The sequence below is a fragment of the Blennius ocellaris genome (genome assembly GCF_963422515.1).
Source record: "Blennius ocellaris genome assembly, chromosome: 3".
In the NCBI taxonomy this organism is placed as follows: Eukaryota; Metazoa; Chordata; class Actinopteri; order Blenniiformes; family Blenniidae; genus Blennius; species Blennius ocellaris.
Genome location: NC_137652.1, coordinates 20,316,381 through 20,334,681, shown reverse-complemented (window position 1 = coordinate 20,334,681; position 18,301 = coordinate 20,316,381). Strand labels below are relative to the sequence as shown.

Sequence of the window (18,301 nt, the reverse complement as noted above, 5' to 3'; positions counted from 1 at the left end):
AGAGAGGAAACAGTAAACAAGTGATTTACAGAGGCGACAGTAAGATGCAGGGCGGCATCTCTTTCATCCACAGTTTTATTGTGAGATTGTCTTTTTTCTAAATTAGAGTGCGGTCACACTTCCTGGGAGATATTTCATGAACTTCTAAAGGCTCAAATGTGTTTCCTTAACTAAGTTTACAGTTAAGTTGAGTTACAGTTAAGTGAATTTGTGCTAAATTGTGTGCTGACACAAGCAGATTCTGCTTCCAGTCTGTGCAGGTTTTGTGTACATTGCGTGATAATCACATTGAAACTGTATTGCTTGTTGGCCTGGTTGCATTTATCATATAGTGACTGGAAAGACAAAAATTTAATTGGACGTATAGCTAAAAATATTGGTCAATTTGGTCAAAACAATTATAACAAAGAAAATTGCAATATGAAAGATGATTTATCACAAAGTTGGGGTTGCTGGAAAGACAGAAGTGACTAAAGCCATTTGAGAACAGTACAACATGAATAAAAGTTGTGGAGAGCCAGCTGAGGAAGTGACTGTCCACAACAAGAGCAGAGAATGTCTGATTTGTGTGTGTGTGTGTGTGTGTGTGTGTGTGTGTGTGTGTGTGTGTGTGTGTGTGTGTGTGTGTGTGTGTGTGTCTTCAAGGTTACAACTAGGTAAACCTTCAGTACTATGAGCTGTATTATGTCAAAGAGTGACAACTGTTTCTGTTTCACTGTATGTTTGTGATCAAAGCCCATCTCATCCTGTGTCGCCTCTTCTGTTGCTTTGTAGCCTTTCTTCTTTCTTTGGGTGGAGAAATCAGTTTCTCAGGCTCTGATTGATTTCTGCTGTTGAAAATGCTAAAGGTCGATAACTGTGGTTTAAGAAAGAAATCTCTGCGCCGCGATTCTGAGCAAAAGGCGGTAAACCTTGATGTTTACGAGAGATATTGACATCCAACATCATAATGCTCCCGTTTGGCCGGCTGTCCACAGAAAACACACAATAAACAAAATGAAAGAGACTTCTGATTTTTTAAAATGTGTTTTTCTCTATTATCCTGAATCTGACAGGCGCACACACACGCACGCACGCATGCATGCATGCACTGGAACTCAGTAGATTTATAGTCGACAGTCAACAGAATAACAACTCCGTCATCAGTCCATATGAATGTCCGTGTGTTCTCTGTTAATGTTGTTAATGTTTATTGTAACAATACGTTGTAAACAATGTTAATGTTTATAACGTATTGTTCTCTCTGCCTCTGGTTTCTCAACAAATACAAACAACAGTATCCACCAACATGTGTTACCATGTAAACGTGAACCTTTCTGAACCGAAAACATAGAAACGATGAATTTTCACAACGTTGTCATAAACGGGGCTCTAAGAGCCTGACTGAGATGCTGTATTAGATAGTGGGAGATTTAGATGCTCATACAAGAAGTTTGCATGTGTTTTGCAGGTGATCCACAAAGAATAAAACCACATACAAAAAAACAGTTTTCAAACTACAGTATTTTCATTCAGTTCATTTGCTTTTGTTCACCAGAGACTAAACCAGATATGGCAAACAAAAAAACAACCCCCCCCCCCCAGAAAATATGAACTTGTGAGTTGATCGAAGTGGTGCAACACAGAGAACACTTTCGAATAAAACCAACATCTACATCTCTCTCTACATCTGATTTCTTCAAATGGCTCTCCATCTCTGCAAGTGATGGAGAGCCAGTTGAAGAAATCACCCTCAACAACAGCATTAGCACTGTGGGCGGACTTTCATCATGTGCAGGATGAAAGTCACTTCGCAGAACATGACAGCCCTTTGTTGCTTTGTGTAACTCATCACAGTCGTGTGACGCGAGTCAAGAGTCATGTGATAGAGCGAAGGGCCCACAAGTCCGAGGGAAGCCATAAAATGGAATTCTTTAAATACACAGTAGATTTACTGTTTCTGTCTAATTCTGTTGTTCAGTTTTGTCTCAAACTGGATGAACAAATGCAATAAATGTGTCTTGGATATTATCTTTGTTATTATATTATCAAATGACTTTTTCTCTCTTCGTGATGTTTTTTTTTTTGGCAGATGTGACATCATGTTCAGAACAAAAAAGCAGTCATACTGAATCGAATATACATACAAAAGAATCAAAAATAAATCATGACAAAATGCTTGTAAAAAAAATATTAAAATGATTGCTTTTACAAGAAACAATGATGTCATAACGTTGTTCTTTTTCACTGTAATGAAGCTCATATTACAGTGACTTGTCACGAGTAAACACGTTTCATCCACTATCGTAGTAAAAGTTATGTCATGATTAAAGGTGGCATTAAAAAAATCCTTTAGAAATTTAATAACCGGGGCCAATAATATTTTTAATAATAAAAATTCATACATACTTGCATTTCTTGGAATTACAAGCTTTTTTGCATTTTATGTTATATATAATAATAATAAGCTAATAACATAGAACATTATTATATGGTTATTAGCTTTGCTACATTGAAAAAGGCCAAACTGAAGTGGTTATTGGTTGTTACAGGGTGGTTTAGCTCTGCAAGCCGATCCTGTGTGGACATGTCGGCATAACTCAATCCAAACTTTATTTTCTGTTGTTTGTGTGAAGTTAAGCTAAAGACTCGATTCCTCTGGTCAGGTTCAGATGATCCACCTGCTGCATGTTTCTTATTCTTTTTTTTCCCTTGTCCGCCATCTCTCTTTGTGTTCCTCCCTGCTGATGTGGTTTCGACTGAACGGAGGTCTTTTTATCTGAAGTGTGGCTCCATGGCAACCGCTCAGCTGTAAACAGTCTCCTCTTTTTCTGATCATAATCTCCGATGTGAGGAAAAATGCATTTACATTGCGAGGGCTAATGACTCGTGCGTGCATGTATGACTGCCGCAAAGCCGCACTACTACCAAAAGGCAAAACAAAGCAATGGCGGTTGTGATGTCGGCTCGCGTGGTTCAATCACATCGAGTCTGCGCAAGTCAGAAGTGACCACTGTTTAATTGATGTTTCAGCTCATCGGAAATTCCCTCAAATTCTTCAATTAATACAAAATAATTCAGTTCATGTCTTTGAATGTCATCACTTCAGAGCCTCCTTCAGGGTTTCATACTGTAATGTATTAAAAAAAATGTACAGTTTTTTTGTGGTGTTTCATCCCCCCGAGTGTGTATTTTTAACTCTGAAGAGTAACTTAAACCATGGAATGCAATTTTTAAAGCACGTTTCTCGCCTACAGGTTTGTGAAATAAGTGAACATTTTTTCTACCTCTGTCACACATGTTTATAGAATCAAATGCTGAGCAATTTTTCTCTATCTGTACCAGTAATCGAGTACATTTTAAACAATGTACGAAGATGTTAAAGTGAATTAAAAACACTTAAAATATTAGATTTGACGTGTGTATTAAGTCTCAAAACATTGATTTTTCTCAACGGCCTCGTTGGCCCAACGCGTTTCTTCAAAAATCACAAAAGAGAACAAAGGTTTCATTCAATATGTATTCGTCATTAAATCTTTTGATATTATGAGCTTCACTCACTCAATTTTATGAGTGTCACGCATCTCCTTGCCTGCGATGTTACAAATATAGTCAGATATGGAATAATAACTCTTGTATTAAGAGATTGCTCGAGTATTATCAAGATTTATGTAACTTTTTTATGAATAACTTTGTTACTATTCAATAATATATTCTTCAATAATCATCACCACTTCGAGAATATAGGGGCTATTTAGAAATATTTTGGCATGATAAGCAAATATCATTATAAATAAGATAAGAGATTCCCTTATTTGTTCCACAATGGAGAATTAAAATAACAAAGCTCACACACACACACACACACACACACACACACACACACACACACACACACACACACACACACACACACACACACAATCACACAATCGTTGTTTTAATACAGTTGGATACAGTGGATGCAGCAGCTTCATCATTAACAACCACCGAGATCAGGATTCAGATCATAGTGTCCAGTCAGAAACTACAGTAATTTTAGATAAAACCCAATAAATTCATTTTGAAACCTTTTGTGCTGGAAAGGACAAACTGCAACAGAAGTTTTGACATTTGACCATTATTGATGCTTGATAGACATAGTTTTTAAAATGTTGCCGTGTAAACTGCAAAACTTTCCTGAAAGAGAAATGGTGCGTATTCTTGGTAAATTTCCTCCTGCAAGCTCGGGTTCTTCTTCACCCTGCAGAGAACAAACCTGTGCCTGTTGCCCCCCCCCCCCCCCCCCCCCCCCCCCCAGGCACTGCTCCCACCATGGCTCCCTGACGCCATGATTACAATGGCCGCAATCAGAGCTGATTGTCTGGATCCACTTCAGCGTTTTACATATCGGCACACAGACCTGACACCCTGAGGTACAACAATATCAACAATTAAAATATAATCCACGTGCTCTTATTCTAAATGCCGGATGTTTTTAAAGCTCCACCTTGTTACAAATGTGATTCAGCGCCGTTGTATCAATGTTAAATTACCCAGAAGACTTGTGTATATTTGCTCAGGGACAGAAGTGTCGTCATTCATTTGTAGAGTTCGGGAAAACACCGAAGGCTGTGTAGGTCTGGTAGAAAATGACGAGAAAGCTGTGGGGACCCTGAAGTTTCATGATGTGCGGAACCGCTGCCGCCGACAGTCCATTTCCTCAACTCTCCAAACACATTTCAGAGAGAGCAGCCTTGGAAAATGCTAATTGCCTCTTTTCAGATATTGCTTTAGGGTGTGAATACTTCTCAAACATGTTTGTACCTATTCGCTGGCACTCTCAGCGGCGTTCGCGCAGCATCCACTGTCTTTAGGCAACCCTGTACACGGCGGCGCATTGATCTTACCTGTCAATCACAGGTGGATGTTTTCTTTTTTTTACCTCGGCTTGCTTGATATACAAAGTTAGGCACTGCGTGAATTTAATCATTGGCTGTAATTAAAGCGCATGGTTTTAATGCTGCAGTCGTCGCGGGCTGAGGTCCCTCAGCTGTCAGTCTCTGCAGAATTGACTGGAAGTTAAATGAAAACAGAAGCTGGAATGACATTTTTCAACTCTCACAGCTGGTTTTAAGCTCTGAGGACAGCATGAAATCACAATTATTCGTAAGAACGAGTTGAGAAAAGATCATGATTAAATGGTTAACATATACACTGTATTCAGTTCTTTGTTTTACGATGATGGTACCACATTTTATATTCCAGTTTGCTTCGATTGTCAGCTCGCTGTACGAATGAACTGAGAAGTTAAGGCCTTTATACCAGGCTAATATAAAGAAACAACAACAACAAAAATAAACAATTTACTGTGTTCTTTCATTCGAAGCAAAGGATTCACCGTGGAACATACAACTGAAGGGCTTAACAATTCTCTTCTCCCTTTTGTTTTTCCTACATAACGGTTTCAAGTGAAAATGAAGAACTTTGGTTGTGTTTTGCGTGTCTGTTTAAATGACAACAGGGCTCTGAGCCACTTTTTGAAAATGCCTCCCAGGGTGGAACAATCCCTCTGCTGGAGACTGAACAGAATACAGAGTACGGTATACCTTCACATTTAAATGGTGTTCTGCAATGGACTTTAGGTTTTTAACTGATTTATGCTACTCTGCATGTAAACCAGAGTGTCATATAGTTGAGATTGTGTGTGTGTGTGTGTGTGTGTGTGTGTGTGTGTGTGTGTGTGTGTGTGTGTGTGTGTGTGTGTGTGTGTGTGTGTGTGTGTGTGTGTGTGTGTGTGTGTGTGTGTGTGTGTGTGTGTGTAGTAAAAGTAAATGTAACTTTCCGTGTAAACAGACTAACAAACTTTGCAGTGTAAATGCAAAACGCTTCTTATAGTAGGGCTATTTTTTTTTCATGATATCAACATGTGTGATATACATGTCAAAAAATATTGACAGAACAGCTATAAATTATATTGCTCTACAAATTCATAATAGCATCATTTTAGTTATAAAAGACCACTGGGATTAATCACAATAAAAAATAATTTGCATACTTAACTAAATAAAAATTCCTAAAACATTTGACAGCTCTAATTTTGGCCACAAAGCAAAAGTCAGAAGCACAAACATTAGGGAAAAGTCAACAGAAACAACAAAGTGAACAATCAGAATTGCTGCTGGTACTTGAGTGTTTGTGTTTATTGGAAATTACATCATTATCTCAATACTCAACATTCTAAACCTGCTTGTGTACTTGATTGTGCAGCTATGGCCTGAACAGTCTGCGTTTTGTCATCATTCACATTGAGTTGGCAGGTTTTAAGAATCCTGTGGTGGAGGTGCTCCAACAACTTGTCACAACCTCACGATTTTCAACTGAGATCCAAAGAAAGGAGAAAAAAAAGACAAAGAAGCTTTGATTGTAGAAATGAATATCCATTTACCCCACAATTGACAAATACAGTCAACATAAACATACAACAACTGAAGGTTGACAGGGTGGATGATAAAATATTACACTCAAAAGGGAAAATGTCCTACCTTGCATATAACTTCTGGGAGAAAATCTTCCCAAACCATTTATGAGATATAATTTGCTGGACCGAACCCGAAACCTCCGAATAGTTGGACACTTCCACTTGACCTCTTGCCTGAGAAGCACACATTAGACTCCTTCTTGAGCTACAACGACAACGTGAACTGAAATATCAAGTCTAGAAAGTGCATATACAGCTCTGAAGTAATCACATTACTCTCCACCTCTGAGGTTAGTTATGATGTAATCAGGTGTTTTCTTTCTCTTGTCGGTTCCAGACTGCGAGCCAGAGGAAGTGTCTGACTGGTCCTTCGATGAAAACTGTCTCTTCTGCTGCTTAAGACGTGAGAAAGTCAAGGTAAGACCTCTCTCTTCACAATCACATGACTTAACCATTGCAGATTGTTGGGTTTTCTCCCCAACGTCGAAGTCCTGGACGTATTCTTCACATTCTGTTCATGCTCATGTTTGGTTTCCCCCAAATTAAATCTTATTTGACATTCGGATACTCTGAAAAGATATGACAACTTGTTTTTGTAATGAAACCACACAGATGCGTGCAGAGAACAGTACGCTATAAACATTACCAATGGGGAGAACACAGACATTTGTTTGGACAGACGACCAAGTTGGATAGTTATTACGTTGATTGTCACCTTTACAACTACCAAGTCCCAGGAGAATATGGACTGGGAGTAGGGTTGAGTGATATGAGGGGAAAAAAATCTCAATAAGTTCTTTATTTCCCCGATAACAATAATCTGACAATATCGTGATTTCTTTACAAAACAATTGAAGTCTTCTTGCGCACAAGGGCATCTGTGGATGGACACAAAGTTTCAGAACAGCAGCTCTTGTTGATTCTCTTTAAACATGTTAATTGAAGAGACTCACAGTTAAACTCCAAATTAGAGACATTAAATGGGTAAACATTCAGGTTCTCTCTTCTGAGGTAAATTGGTAAAGCCTGCATCAAATAAGTCACTCATGCTTATCAAGGCAGTTTTACAGTGCTTGTCATTTTAAGCTGATTGTGGATCCATTCTTTTGAATGTATGCATAGGATACAGATTTTATCAGGGCTGACTGTTTTGACATGATACCAGCATCCCTTTCAAATAACTTTATTTTGAGCGATGTCAGATATGTTGGCGCTTCCTCTGATTGTGAAGCAGAATTCACCAAGCGTTGGATTGTTCACCCACTAATAGTGAGCTGGGAACAGTCAACAGCTCCCTGGTAAATATGGATGACCAAATCATCAGCTATAACTCTAAAACAGTGGCGGCAAAATGAAGACCTTTTCTGTTGGAAATGTCACAAACAAAGAAACAGAAAGTGTGTTTTGTGGATTTCTTTGACATGCAAATCAGATTTCGGCACTCTCAAGGCAGTCAAAGAGGTGGCAGCCACTGTCATAAGATGTCTACACAAAGTATTGGCTGGTGATGGACTGCTAGAGATCTGTCCAGAAGCACAAACAGTAAATATTTGATTGATGTAGCAGTACCAGCAGATAATTCATGAATTCTAAAGTGATCACTGCAGAGGCAGTAGCTGCTGGATCCTCCGTTCTTCATCAACATAGAAATCCTCTTTCTTTCTCATCAATTGTGAGCAAAGGTGGCTCCTTCTTCATATTATGCAGGCAGTTTACATTCAGTTTTACCTTCATTTATTTTCTTGACGTGTTTAAAAATTAATGTCTCTTTTCAAAGTTCCACAGTTCATACCATCAAACCACTCAGACAGTGTTGTCTGGGTTTAAATTTGAACTCTGTGGCATTTACAAACCTAATAAATAAGTCTCAGACCCTTTGATGAAAGGCAGCAGGAACCGCTGCCATGTATGAAAGTGCAAACTAAATTATGCAATGTTTGTGCCGCCATTATTCAGTGACAAACTTTCACAGCACCAAATGGGTTTTTCCATTAGATCCTTTCGTGGGTTTCGCTGTGAATAGCCGAGACGAATGCTGCTCCCTGTCTGATGCAGCACTTACTGTATGTTACTTTTGTGAATCAGCTTCTTTTTCTTTGTCCGGGCAGTTCTGTGTTTTTGCCTACTGCCATTTTTTGAAACCTCCCATTGAAAGTGCCACATCTTTGTCACATCGTCCTCCTGCCGCACTTGTTATTTGTGTTGTTCACCCATCACGGTCTTGACCCCAATTAAGCTTATGAAAGGAATGCGACATAATGATTTGGAGGTGAGCGTGCGGATGCGAGCGAGTGTGTGCATTTGTATATGGGCGGTGGAAGGGGAGGCGGAGGAGGGGGGGGGGAGGAGGAGGAGGAGGAGGAGGGAGAGGAGGATGGTGACATGGGTGTAAATTAGTGAGACTCCCACAGCAGCAGAGTGACCGGTGCCTCCTCGGATTGAGTCTCATCGGCTAAAAAGCGCCGAGAGCAGAATGATAATGAGTTTGTTGGACCGGTCGCAGTGTACACATGTGTGGCCATTGTGGTGCTTTGCTTTTGTTTATTCTGCTGCATAGAAAGCATTCATGTGATGTTTCGAGGCCTCGCTCTCTGTGGGAACAAAAAGAGCAGGGTTTTGGGGGTGGCTGATTCCCCTCTTGAACGTCACCCCCCCACTCCTGGTTGCCAAAGTGGCCATTAGAAACATCAACATGTGGATCCAGAAACAGTTACTTTCATCACAAACCCAAAGTAAAGATCAATGACATGTCAAGTAGCAAGACTTGATAAAAGAGTCGAAGAGACGTGACGGAACAAAGTCGTTACATCATTTAGTGTTGTCGTCAAAACCAACGAACGAGAACGAGACTGAGTCAAGGCCAAGACCAGGGCATCCCAAACCAAGACAAGACCAGTTGCTGATAAGCTGCTATGCTGTGCATGGTATATTAGGTTTTCTGAAGTGTAAGAAGAAGTACTAATCAGAGCTTTGAAAGAGGCCTATAGTCCATTTTAGACTGAATCTGGTTGTGCTCGAAAGATAGAAAAAAAACATTAATAGGAGGAAGGATTGGAATGAGAGTTACTGACCGTTTCCTCCGGTTTTTCAAGTGAAAACACAAACCTTCCTTGCGTCTTAGAGGTCTGTTTACACAACAGCTGTGCTCAGACTCACTGAAAACAGATGATCGACTTCCTCCTCATGTAAATGGAGAGAAATGCATCATTCTGGAAATGCTGGGTCTCAGGCTCCCTGTAGATGATGGAAATGCTTCTACTGTGCATGTGCACCACTTCTTCCTCACGTGTGTGAATAGATGGACAACAACAATTATATTCAGTATTTCTGTCATTGTCATGTAAATGGAGACATTTTTTTTTTAAACGAATATGGAAAAACTGCATTTTCACTTGAAACATTGTTGTTTAAATGAGGCCTTACATGTAAACATGACTGTCTGAGGTGTAAAGTGTCTGAGCTTGAAATACAATAGAGGGTGACATCCCAGGTTTTTGTCAGTTGAATGGGGGTTTTTTTTTTATTGTGAAGGTGCAAAGTGGCCTTTGAAACAACTTCAAGCATGATAGGTCCTAAACCTTGTCACTTGGGAAAGTTGATCTATTAATAGGAGCCGCTGATGTCTCTCGCTCACTATTGGTTGAAAATGTTTTCCTTTGTGAGATTAATTTATAAGGTGCAATGTGATTTACATGTGGGAAACTGCTTGTGTTGTTTCTGACTGTGTCTGTTTGTAATGAAAGGAGGGGCTCAGATTTCAGCAAAGATGCTGCTGTTTTTTTAACATTGACAGATCATCATCCATGTTCTGTTTTTTTTTTTTTTTTTTTCCCCTGCAGAGTTCATGTGTTCATATGTCTTCCAACTTCAGTTCGTTTTGTGCTCGTTGGGGCTCAGCGCTCCGTCCAGTCACTCCATAGTGAACTCAAGCAAACAGACAGAAATTATACCAGCAGATCTTCCTCCTGTAAACAGCGACTGAAGTTTGCAAAAATCCGTAACAATGACTTCCTTTTCTCTGAGGATTAACTCCTTGGGTTCACACTCCGTCTCGGGGTGTTTGGTGGACTGCGGCCACCTCACCTTGCACAGTTTCAAACTTTCATTCACCAGTTTTTTTCTGACAAAAGATGCATTCACTTCTAATTCTGTCCATTGCTTCCATGAAGTCAAAATGTAACATTTGTCGTGAACTCTTTTTTTCTTTTATTCTTTTGACAGATTAATCTTCTTCTTTAGCCTGTCGCACTGAGTTTTTCTACCTCCTGTCACTTTGCGATCTTACCTCTATAAATATTGCCGACATTATATTTTTTAACACAATTATAAATGAGTGCTACACTTTTAATGTAAATGCATAACCTTAGTAGTTCTGTGACGTAAACAAATTGGGAATCACTGGTCCTATGGCCAATGCACATTGATATAGCAGACACCAATTATGGGAGGATTGTGTTTGAAATCTTTGGTCTTGGCTCTAAATCAATGGTCCTACTTCACGCTGTGAAACGGTTCAAGGACAGCCGTTGTCAAGGCCTTGCAACCAAAGACTACCTGTGGTAAAATTCTGACAGTGTCAAATATTTGGGGTGGTGGTGACTGCTGCTGCGACTTGCGGGAACTAACTAAACTGGTTCACGTCCACACGGGGTAAATTATTGAAGCCGGTTTGATTGTCCAGCTAAACGACATCACGAGGAGACTGTTATCGATATGTTGCATCAAGTCTTTCTGATAAGACACCTTCCGTCTTAAAACATATGGATAATGTTCACATTCATTCTGTTTGTTATGCTTACATGTCATATGTTTTGTTGAATGATAGTAAATGCTCATGGAAAATGCTAACAAGTACTTACTTCAAGCTCCCTGTGCAAATACTGCATCCCAGGCTGGCCTCTCATGATTGCGTCCATATTCTCCTTCTTTTTGTTGAGATTCCTCTCTGAACACATCAATGATCACTTTACGACTGATGATGACTTCAGGAGAACACACTGTTTGCTAATTGCGAATACATGAGTTTAATTGCTGAGTTTTTCAGTTGTCTAAATGTTTTTGTCTTGATTCTATGTGAACTGTGTGATCAGGATACATTTTTTTGTGTGCATGTCTGTTATGAAACACGGGTACAAAGAAGCGAATGAGGAAGGGAAGGGTGTTAGTGGGGAGGGCGTCCTTCCCTCAGCCATTGATTGTCGTTTGTTTTTCGACTTGACCCTGGTCCGACCTCCGAGGTCAGCCATCTGTCTCCTCAAAACATCCCCGCTTCACCGCCGCCCTGCTCTGTCAACCTCCATCTGCCTCGCTGTCACCCTCCTCGGCCTCACTCCACCCGTGCTAATCAAAACATGCTAGCAGCGTTTGGGCTGCTTTCTGCTGCATGCAACACAGCAATCACGTTAGAATCCAAGGGCACAATACCAGAAAAAAAATCAATAACCAGAGTGAAATCAATTCAACAAACCATATGTGGGATTACTTTTTTATTTTCTGAATGGTCAATAATTATGTTCACAATTAAGATGAAATTTGCGGAGGCCTTGATCGTATTCTTCTCCTCAGTGAAATACATTTTTCACTTTTTATCTTCTGTCAGAGCTTTGAGCGCTCCCTCCGTCTCGCCATTATTACCCTCTGCTTGTTTGTGATATGCCAGCAGAGCTTCAGTGGGCGGGAACCATTGATTCATCGATCTGAAGCCATGCAAACTGCCGGCAATAAGGACTGAGGGTTTGAAATAAGGGAGGGATGAAGAAAGCTTTAAAAACCTTCCCCTCCATGTTGCTTTGTCTCCCGTCCACCGGCGCACATGCGCACTCAAATCCCAGGTTTATTGTTGTAAGGACAATGACGACTCGCTCATTACAGCTGACAACCAGAACGCACATCAGCAGCTATGCTAATCCAATCAGTGCTTCAGAGGCTGGATTCAGGATCCCACGTAGCAACAGTTTATTTAATAATAATCTGGTAGTAGAAGTCTGGTGTCTCCCGAGATCTCAAAAAACCAGAGGGGATTGTTTCGCTGGTTTTGGAAAGGTTTGATATCAACAGAGAAGTGAGCAATCCAGCTTGTGATGATGCTTTTAATGAACGAGGAAACTTATAAATAAACACTATCACTCATACCTTATCTCTCTGTGATTGCTTGTGGGCCCAGTTACAAGTCAAGTGAAAAGTGAAAAACTTTCATTGCTCAGAGCAACTTTTTCAAAACTGCCAAGGTGTCGTGTGCATGAGCACCACAGCAGCAGTAAATAGTGATAGTTAGACTGCACAGGCTCAGTAGATGGACAATAAGGACATTTCCTTCTCTTCATACGAATGTCCGTACAAGAGAAGAAGACGCATCGTAAGCATGTCAGTAAGATATGACAAGCGTAAAAAAGTATTGTGACGAGATCAACAGTGTGCCCGAGATAACTTGTAGTCATACAATACTTTTTTAAGCTTGTCATATATGAGTGACGTGCTTACAAAAGCATTGTACGAATTAATGTGATCCACACTGTGTGTTGTTGGTCAAGTGGATATGAGTTTTAACTGTCATGCAAGAGGTGTGGGGGTCACAATTATTAAAAAAATTTTCATTACGTCATCATTCAGGCTTGTTTGAACGTTCATATGATGTCCAGATGGGACATCCATGCAATGTTGAGGAAAAACGTACAAAAAACTGTCATTCTGGTTTTGATGTCTTCTGGATGTATAGATTTGACGTCTTAAAGACATGTTTTGGACCACTCTTTGCTCAGCGGGCACGATCTTAACTAACTGCTAACCACCGTGTGGCCCATTGTACTATGTACTCCCATTGTTTATATTCATAGCACATTGTTCTCTGTACGCATGTGTGTGTGGGTTTATCCCAACAGTGCCCACTCGTGACCAATGTTGCCACAGTTACCTTGCAAAAAGTAATTCGATTCACTGATTACCCCTTTAAAAAATAACTTAGCTACTTTACTGATTACTTGTTTTTGAAAGTAACTCAGTTAGATTACATGTTTCTTTTTCAGTTACAGTCAGCAGCTGCCGACTGCTACTGTTAGTTTGTATGTATAGCAAACATACACAGCTGTAAAATAACAAAAACTAATTTTATTTTGTGCAAAGTGGCAAAAGGCCCCCTTTGGCCATAAAGGTTGTCGTTAAATGAAGAAGAATTTTAGATCTTTCTGCTCTTGTCACTGTCCTTTCATTGCATTTCTTCCAAAGGCTTAATCAGCTCATTATCCAGATGATTGAAGGGCTGATTGTTACAAGTAACAACACAATTTGTTCAATTAGTAACGAATATGTGATCAGCGCGCTCTCACAGCAGAAGGCATCTGGCAAATCTATCACACTGGCCACCGGCGAGACTCGACTCTTCTCCTCTGCCGTTCCCCGAGGGGGGAACATGCTGTCCAACGCCATGTGATTCGGGGGACCAAAGATAGCCTTATACTATACAAAAACAACCATAGAGGGGCAAATGTGTAGAGTTTATAGGAACAAAAAGCGATTTACAGCACATTCACAAATCAACGCTGGTTAAAGGTCAGGCTTTCTGAGACTGCATTGTTCCCTGACGTCTGTGAACGCAATTTAAAAAAAAAATCAGTGTTTCACTTCCTGTCCAAATAATCCGGATGGATTTTTTTATACACCAAACACAACTTTTATACACCAGCCCTTTCATCACAGTGATCATTTCCATTATACTGCTTTGTTTTCTTTGTGATTCTTTAATAACATAAAGCCACAGTGTATTTACAAACCTGCAACTCTGAAGAATAGCATAATGACTTAAGTTCAACATTTCACACGCATCATTTTGGAGTTTTCGCTTCATAAATGTTTTGCATTTGCAGGACAAATTTTTGAAAATGATGTCCGTTTACATGGCAATGGCAGAAATGCTGAACACACTGTAGTTGTTATGTTGGACCACTAGTGGGTGCTGTTGGGTGTTTTTGTGACACGTCGTCTGGTGATGAATGACAGAATCTTTCAAACAGCTCATATAGAGACACGTCATCCACAACCACCAGATGACATTTCTGAGGAAGACGGGAGAAAACCGTCAAAACATTTCAAAAAAGTATGTTTGAAAAAAGCCTACGGTATCTGATATGCTGATAAGTGTTCCATGTTTCCATGCCCCTGTGGACATGTGCCAGACGCTCATCACCTGACGACTTCTCTGTTTTTTGTTTTTTGCCAGGCTGAACACGCCATCAGCCTGGCGTGCTGATGGCGTGTTCATCCTGGCTGCACCGATATATTTATAAAGCTAAACAATTGCTATGGAAAATGACTCCAATCTCAACATTAAGCTTTTTTTAATGAAACCTTCTGGTGCGAAATGCGAAATGTCAAGAAAAACAAAAGTTGCATTCTGCATCTTGTTCCACCTAATATCAATTTCTTTGAGACTAGTGTGCTGGCAACGAGGTAGCGAGCTTTCAGCATCGCCAATATGTTCAGCTCATGTCTTAAGACAGTTGTGACGAAATCAATCTTTCCTTTTTAATTTGTTTGTCATTTGCTTTGGTGGTTTGGTCGGATTGGAGCCTCTTGTGGGCCAGGTTTGGCCTGATGTTTGACATCCCTGCCTTCATCGCTTGTTAATCATTAGAAAATAGTTGAATAGCGCTCCTCCAGTCATTTTGTAAAACTTTGTGATGCTTTCATTCTTTCAATCGCATCAATTTGGAGACTAAAGAATGTAGAGGTCTGCATGTACCTGCAACACGACACATCGTCTGTTGACTCGCATAACAGCTGGAGACAACAGGACAGCCATGGACATCCACAGCTGGGCATGTTTATACAATGACTGTAAAAAAAAAAAAAAAATGAGCGGCAGTGTTGTTTGTTATGTGGCTGGTAGTGTGAGAGCATACATTTTTTGACACGTCTGACTTTTTCCTCACTTGTCTCGGTGTGTCTGCCTGTGTAGGAGCACAGTGTGGAGAACGGTGGAGGCAGCCACGTGCTGTCGGAGTGTGAGGACGTCAAGCAGGAGCAGTCTCGGATCAGCCGGCTGGAGAGACAGGCCCAAGACTTCCTCAATGCTGTGTTCCACAGAAAAGGTAAGCCGTGCACACTAGAGCCAACTTCGGACCACGATATTCCCTGTCCTCTGCTTTTGATTGTCTTTATTCTTGTTCTAATTTCCATGGAAGATTTCCAGCCGATCAACTTTGGGAACCAAAATAGATTCATGGTGTCAACTGGCTTGTGAATTAGGCTCAACTTTAGGACTTTAGGCTAAATGAATTAGGGAGGCCACTCGTCTGAGAGTCTGACAAATCCTATAGTTGGGATTAAAAAAGGGGGCCAGGAGTCGATCCCTGAGGGACACCGCATGTAACTTTTCTCGAGTTTCACAATTGGAACAAAGACATTTCTGCCTCGCAGGTAGACCCTAAACCGGCTGAGATCTGGGCCAGAGAGGCCGACCCACTTTTTCGACCTATGCTAACAGTGCCATGATTAATATGAGAGGCCATGTGGGAAACTGTGGGGAAGGTTATTTTACATACTGGCGTTAGGATGAGAAAGTAGTGCTGAATGTTTAGAGGGTGAACCCTTTGGAAGTCTCCAGTTACTGGAAAACAAAGTGAGTCCTGTTTGCAACATGTATTGATTGGATACAAAACAAAATGAGAAAATATCACAAATTAATACAAATGCAGGCTGTTCAACAACATCTTTGTCGTATTTTGTCTTATCAACACTGTCTCACAGTTGACACCCAAAGAGTCAACCTAAAGCATTTCTGCCATTAATCATTGAGAAAACATTTCCATCGTCCTTGCCTGTGTTTGTTCAAGAGTGTAGGAGTATATTTTTGTTTTGTTTTGTTTTTTTCCTACCATGCATCACCTGCTCTTATTGGCTTTCTAAAGTGGTGTTTAACTGTTGGTGCAGACATTTGTGCCACAGTGAACTGTGTCCACACGCCTTTGCGGAGCAGGTCATTGATTGTTGACTCTGCTCAAATGTCATTGTAGTGGCCTTGTGCCTCAGGCGGATGAAGGAGCCCAAACTGTGTAGGCGCTCATCTCTGTGGGATGAGTTTCTTTCCGTCATCAAGCAAAAAAAAAAAAAAAACCTAAGAAAAAAAACTGCACTGACATGGGTCATCGCACAAGTTGATTCATCGGAATGGATCTAAAACACTTGGCTTTAAAAAGTTTGAAATATCGACTTGACGGACATTTGACTTTTAATCTGCTCTATAATGCGAACTTTCAGACTTCTCTCAGTTTTGTTTGAAAGTGTCAACAATGCCTGAATAATTGCTGAGTTGCCTCTAAGCTGTGCTACGTTCTCCTCCAAGGCAACCCAGCAGTATTTCATTAATGAACAAGAGCCGAGTCTGTAGCTGCGACACAGTAGCCGTTGTGTGTGTCTGGTTTATTTTTATTTTTTTTGTAGAGTTTTTTTTTTTTTCAGGAGGGAGGAAGCAGATGTTTGTCCAATCAATGGTTGACCCTAATCAATCTGGCTTCACTCACACAGGCACAGAGCTTCCAGTGGAGTTGCTATATTTAGACACATACACACACACACACGCAGGCACGCACGCACACACACACACACACACACAGAGATACAGGCCTGTCAGCACACACCCAGGCATTCAAACGCTTGCAAATTCATGAGCAGACAGCAATAAGAGGCATGTTGTCATCCAACATCAGCAGTCTGTCGTAATGGAAACACTGGAAACCTCCAAATCATAAGCCTCAACAAAACACATCCTTATAAATACTGTATACGAAATGTTTTTAAATCGTCTATGTTCAGTACATATTTTAAATGATCGCAACACATTTTAAGGTGTGAGCGTCACGTGGCTTCCATCACAGTTTAGGTGTTGTTTGTTGCACAAGTTGATGTTGGTGAAAATATCAAGACAATAATGCAAAACATCGCCTTTCAGTCAGAACTCAACAACTATGAGACCATCCTTTCAAGCACTGCTCTGGTCTTCGTCTTAGTCTCAACTTAGTTCCTATTCATGTGTTGGTTGGAATGATAAGAAGCAGTAAAGGTGAATACATTTAAGAGACTTGTTGCATATCTATTCTCTAGTTTTAGATTTAATTTAAGAAAAAAATGGTAATTCATATATAGGAGGTTTATTTCTGGTGAGTGACATATGATTCCAGCAGCTCTGGTCAGCGGTAATGTTGGGTATTATCGATTCATTTTGTGGTGATTAGGACGAGACAATATGAGTTAGAATTTTAGCCAATTTAGAGATTTGTTTGATCATCATATAGTTTTGTCTACCAGTGTGGTGGTGTGTCATTGTTGTAGGATCTTAGCAGATCCAATGTGGGATTGGATGAATCTCACCAAAAATGTAGTCAGTGGTCCCCAAAAGAAACATTATGTCAGCCAGAAACTGAACACTCAGCATTAGAACATTTTGAAATAAACTGAACCCAGAGCAAAACATACCGTATGATCGTAGATCTGCCATGAACAAGCAGGTACAAGAGACTCCTGAAGGCGTCCTTTGTTATCAACCGCAGAGACATTTCCACTGAGTTCTGGTCTGACTGTTATTGTAAAGAAATAATCCTCGTCTCTCACCTCACCAGTCAGCTCACCCTGTATCTGAAATTCAATGACAACAATCAAACGTAGTCTGAAAAACACAATGCGCCTCGGCAAGCTTCCTCGCTGTGATTGCATGACTGATTTTATGAACTACACACGGAAATTCTTTTCTCACCTTCCAAAAGAGAAAAGACAGAAAAACACACAGCTGCCAGATCACTCAGCTTTGTTGCAGAGAGGCGAGACCTCTAGTGTACCTTGTCACAAACCTGTTCGCACACACAGTTTCCACTT

At 40.4% G+C, this 18,301-nt stretch overlaps 1 protein-coding gene across 1 annotated transcript in view; it reads left to right on the top strand.

The window, feature by feature from the left end:
- Window positions 1–18,301, top strand: part of lcor (ligand dependent nuclear receptor corepressor) — a gene marked incomplete at both ends in the record, with an annotated part of 90,590 nt that overhangs the window by 55,818 nt on the left and 16,471 nt on the right. The window contains 2 exons of the mRNA XM_080520811.1: window positions 6,777–6,856; window positions 15,390–15,522. Coding sequence (XP_080376937.1) covers window positions 6,777–6,856; window positions 15,390–15,522 — 213 coding nt within the window. The remainder of the gene's footprint in view (window positions 1–6,776; window positions 6,857–15,389; window positions 15,523–18,301) is intronic.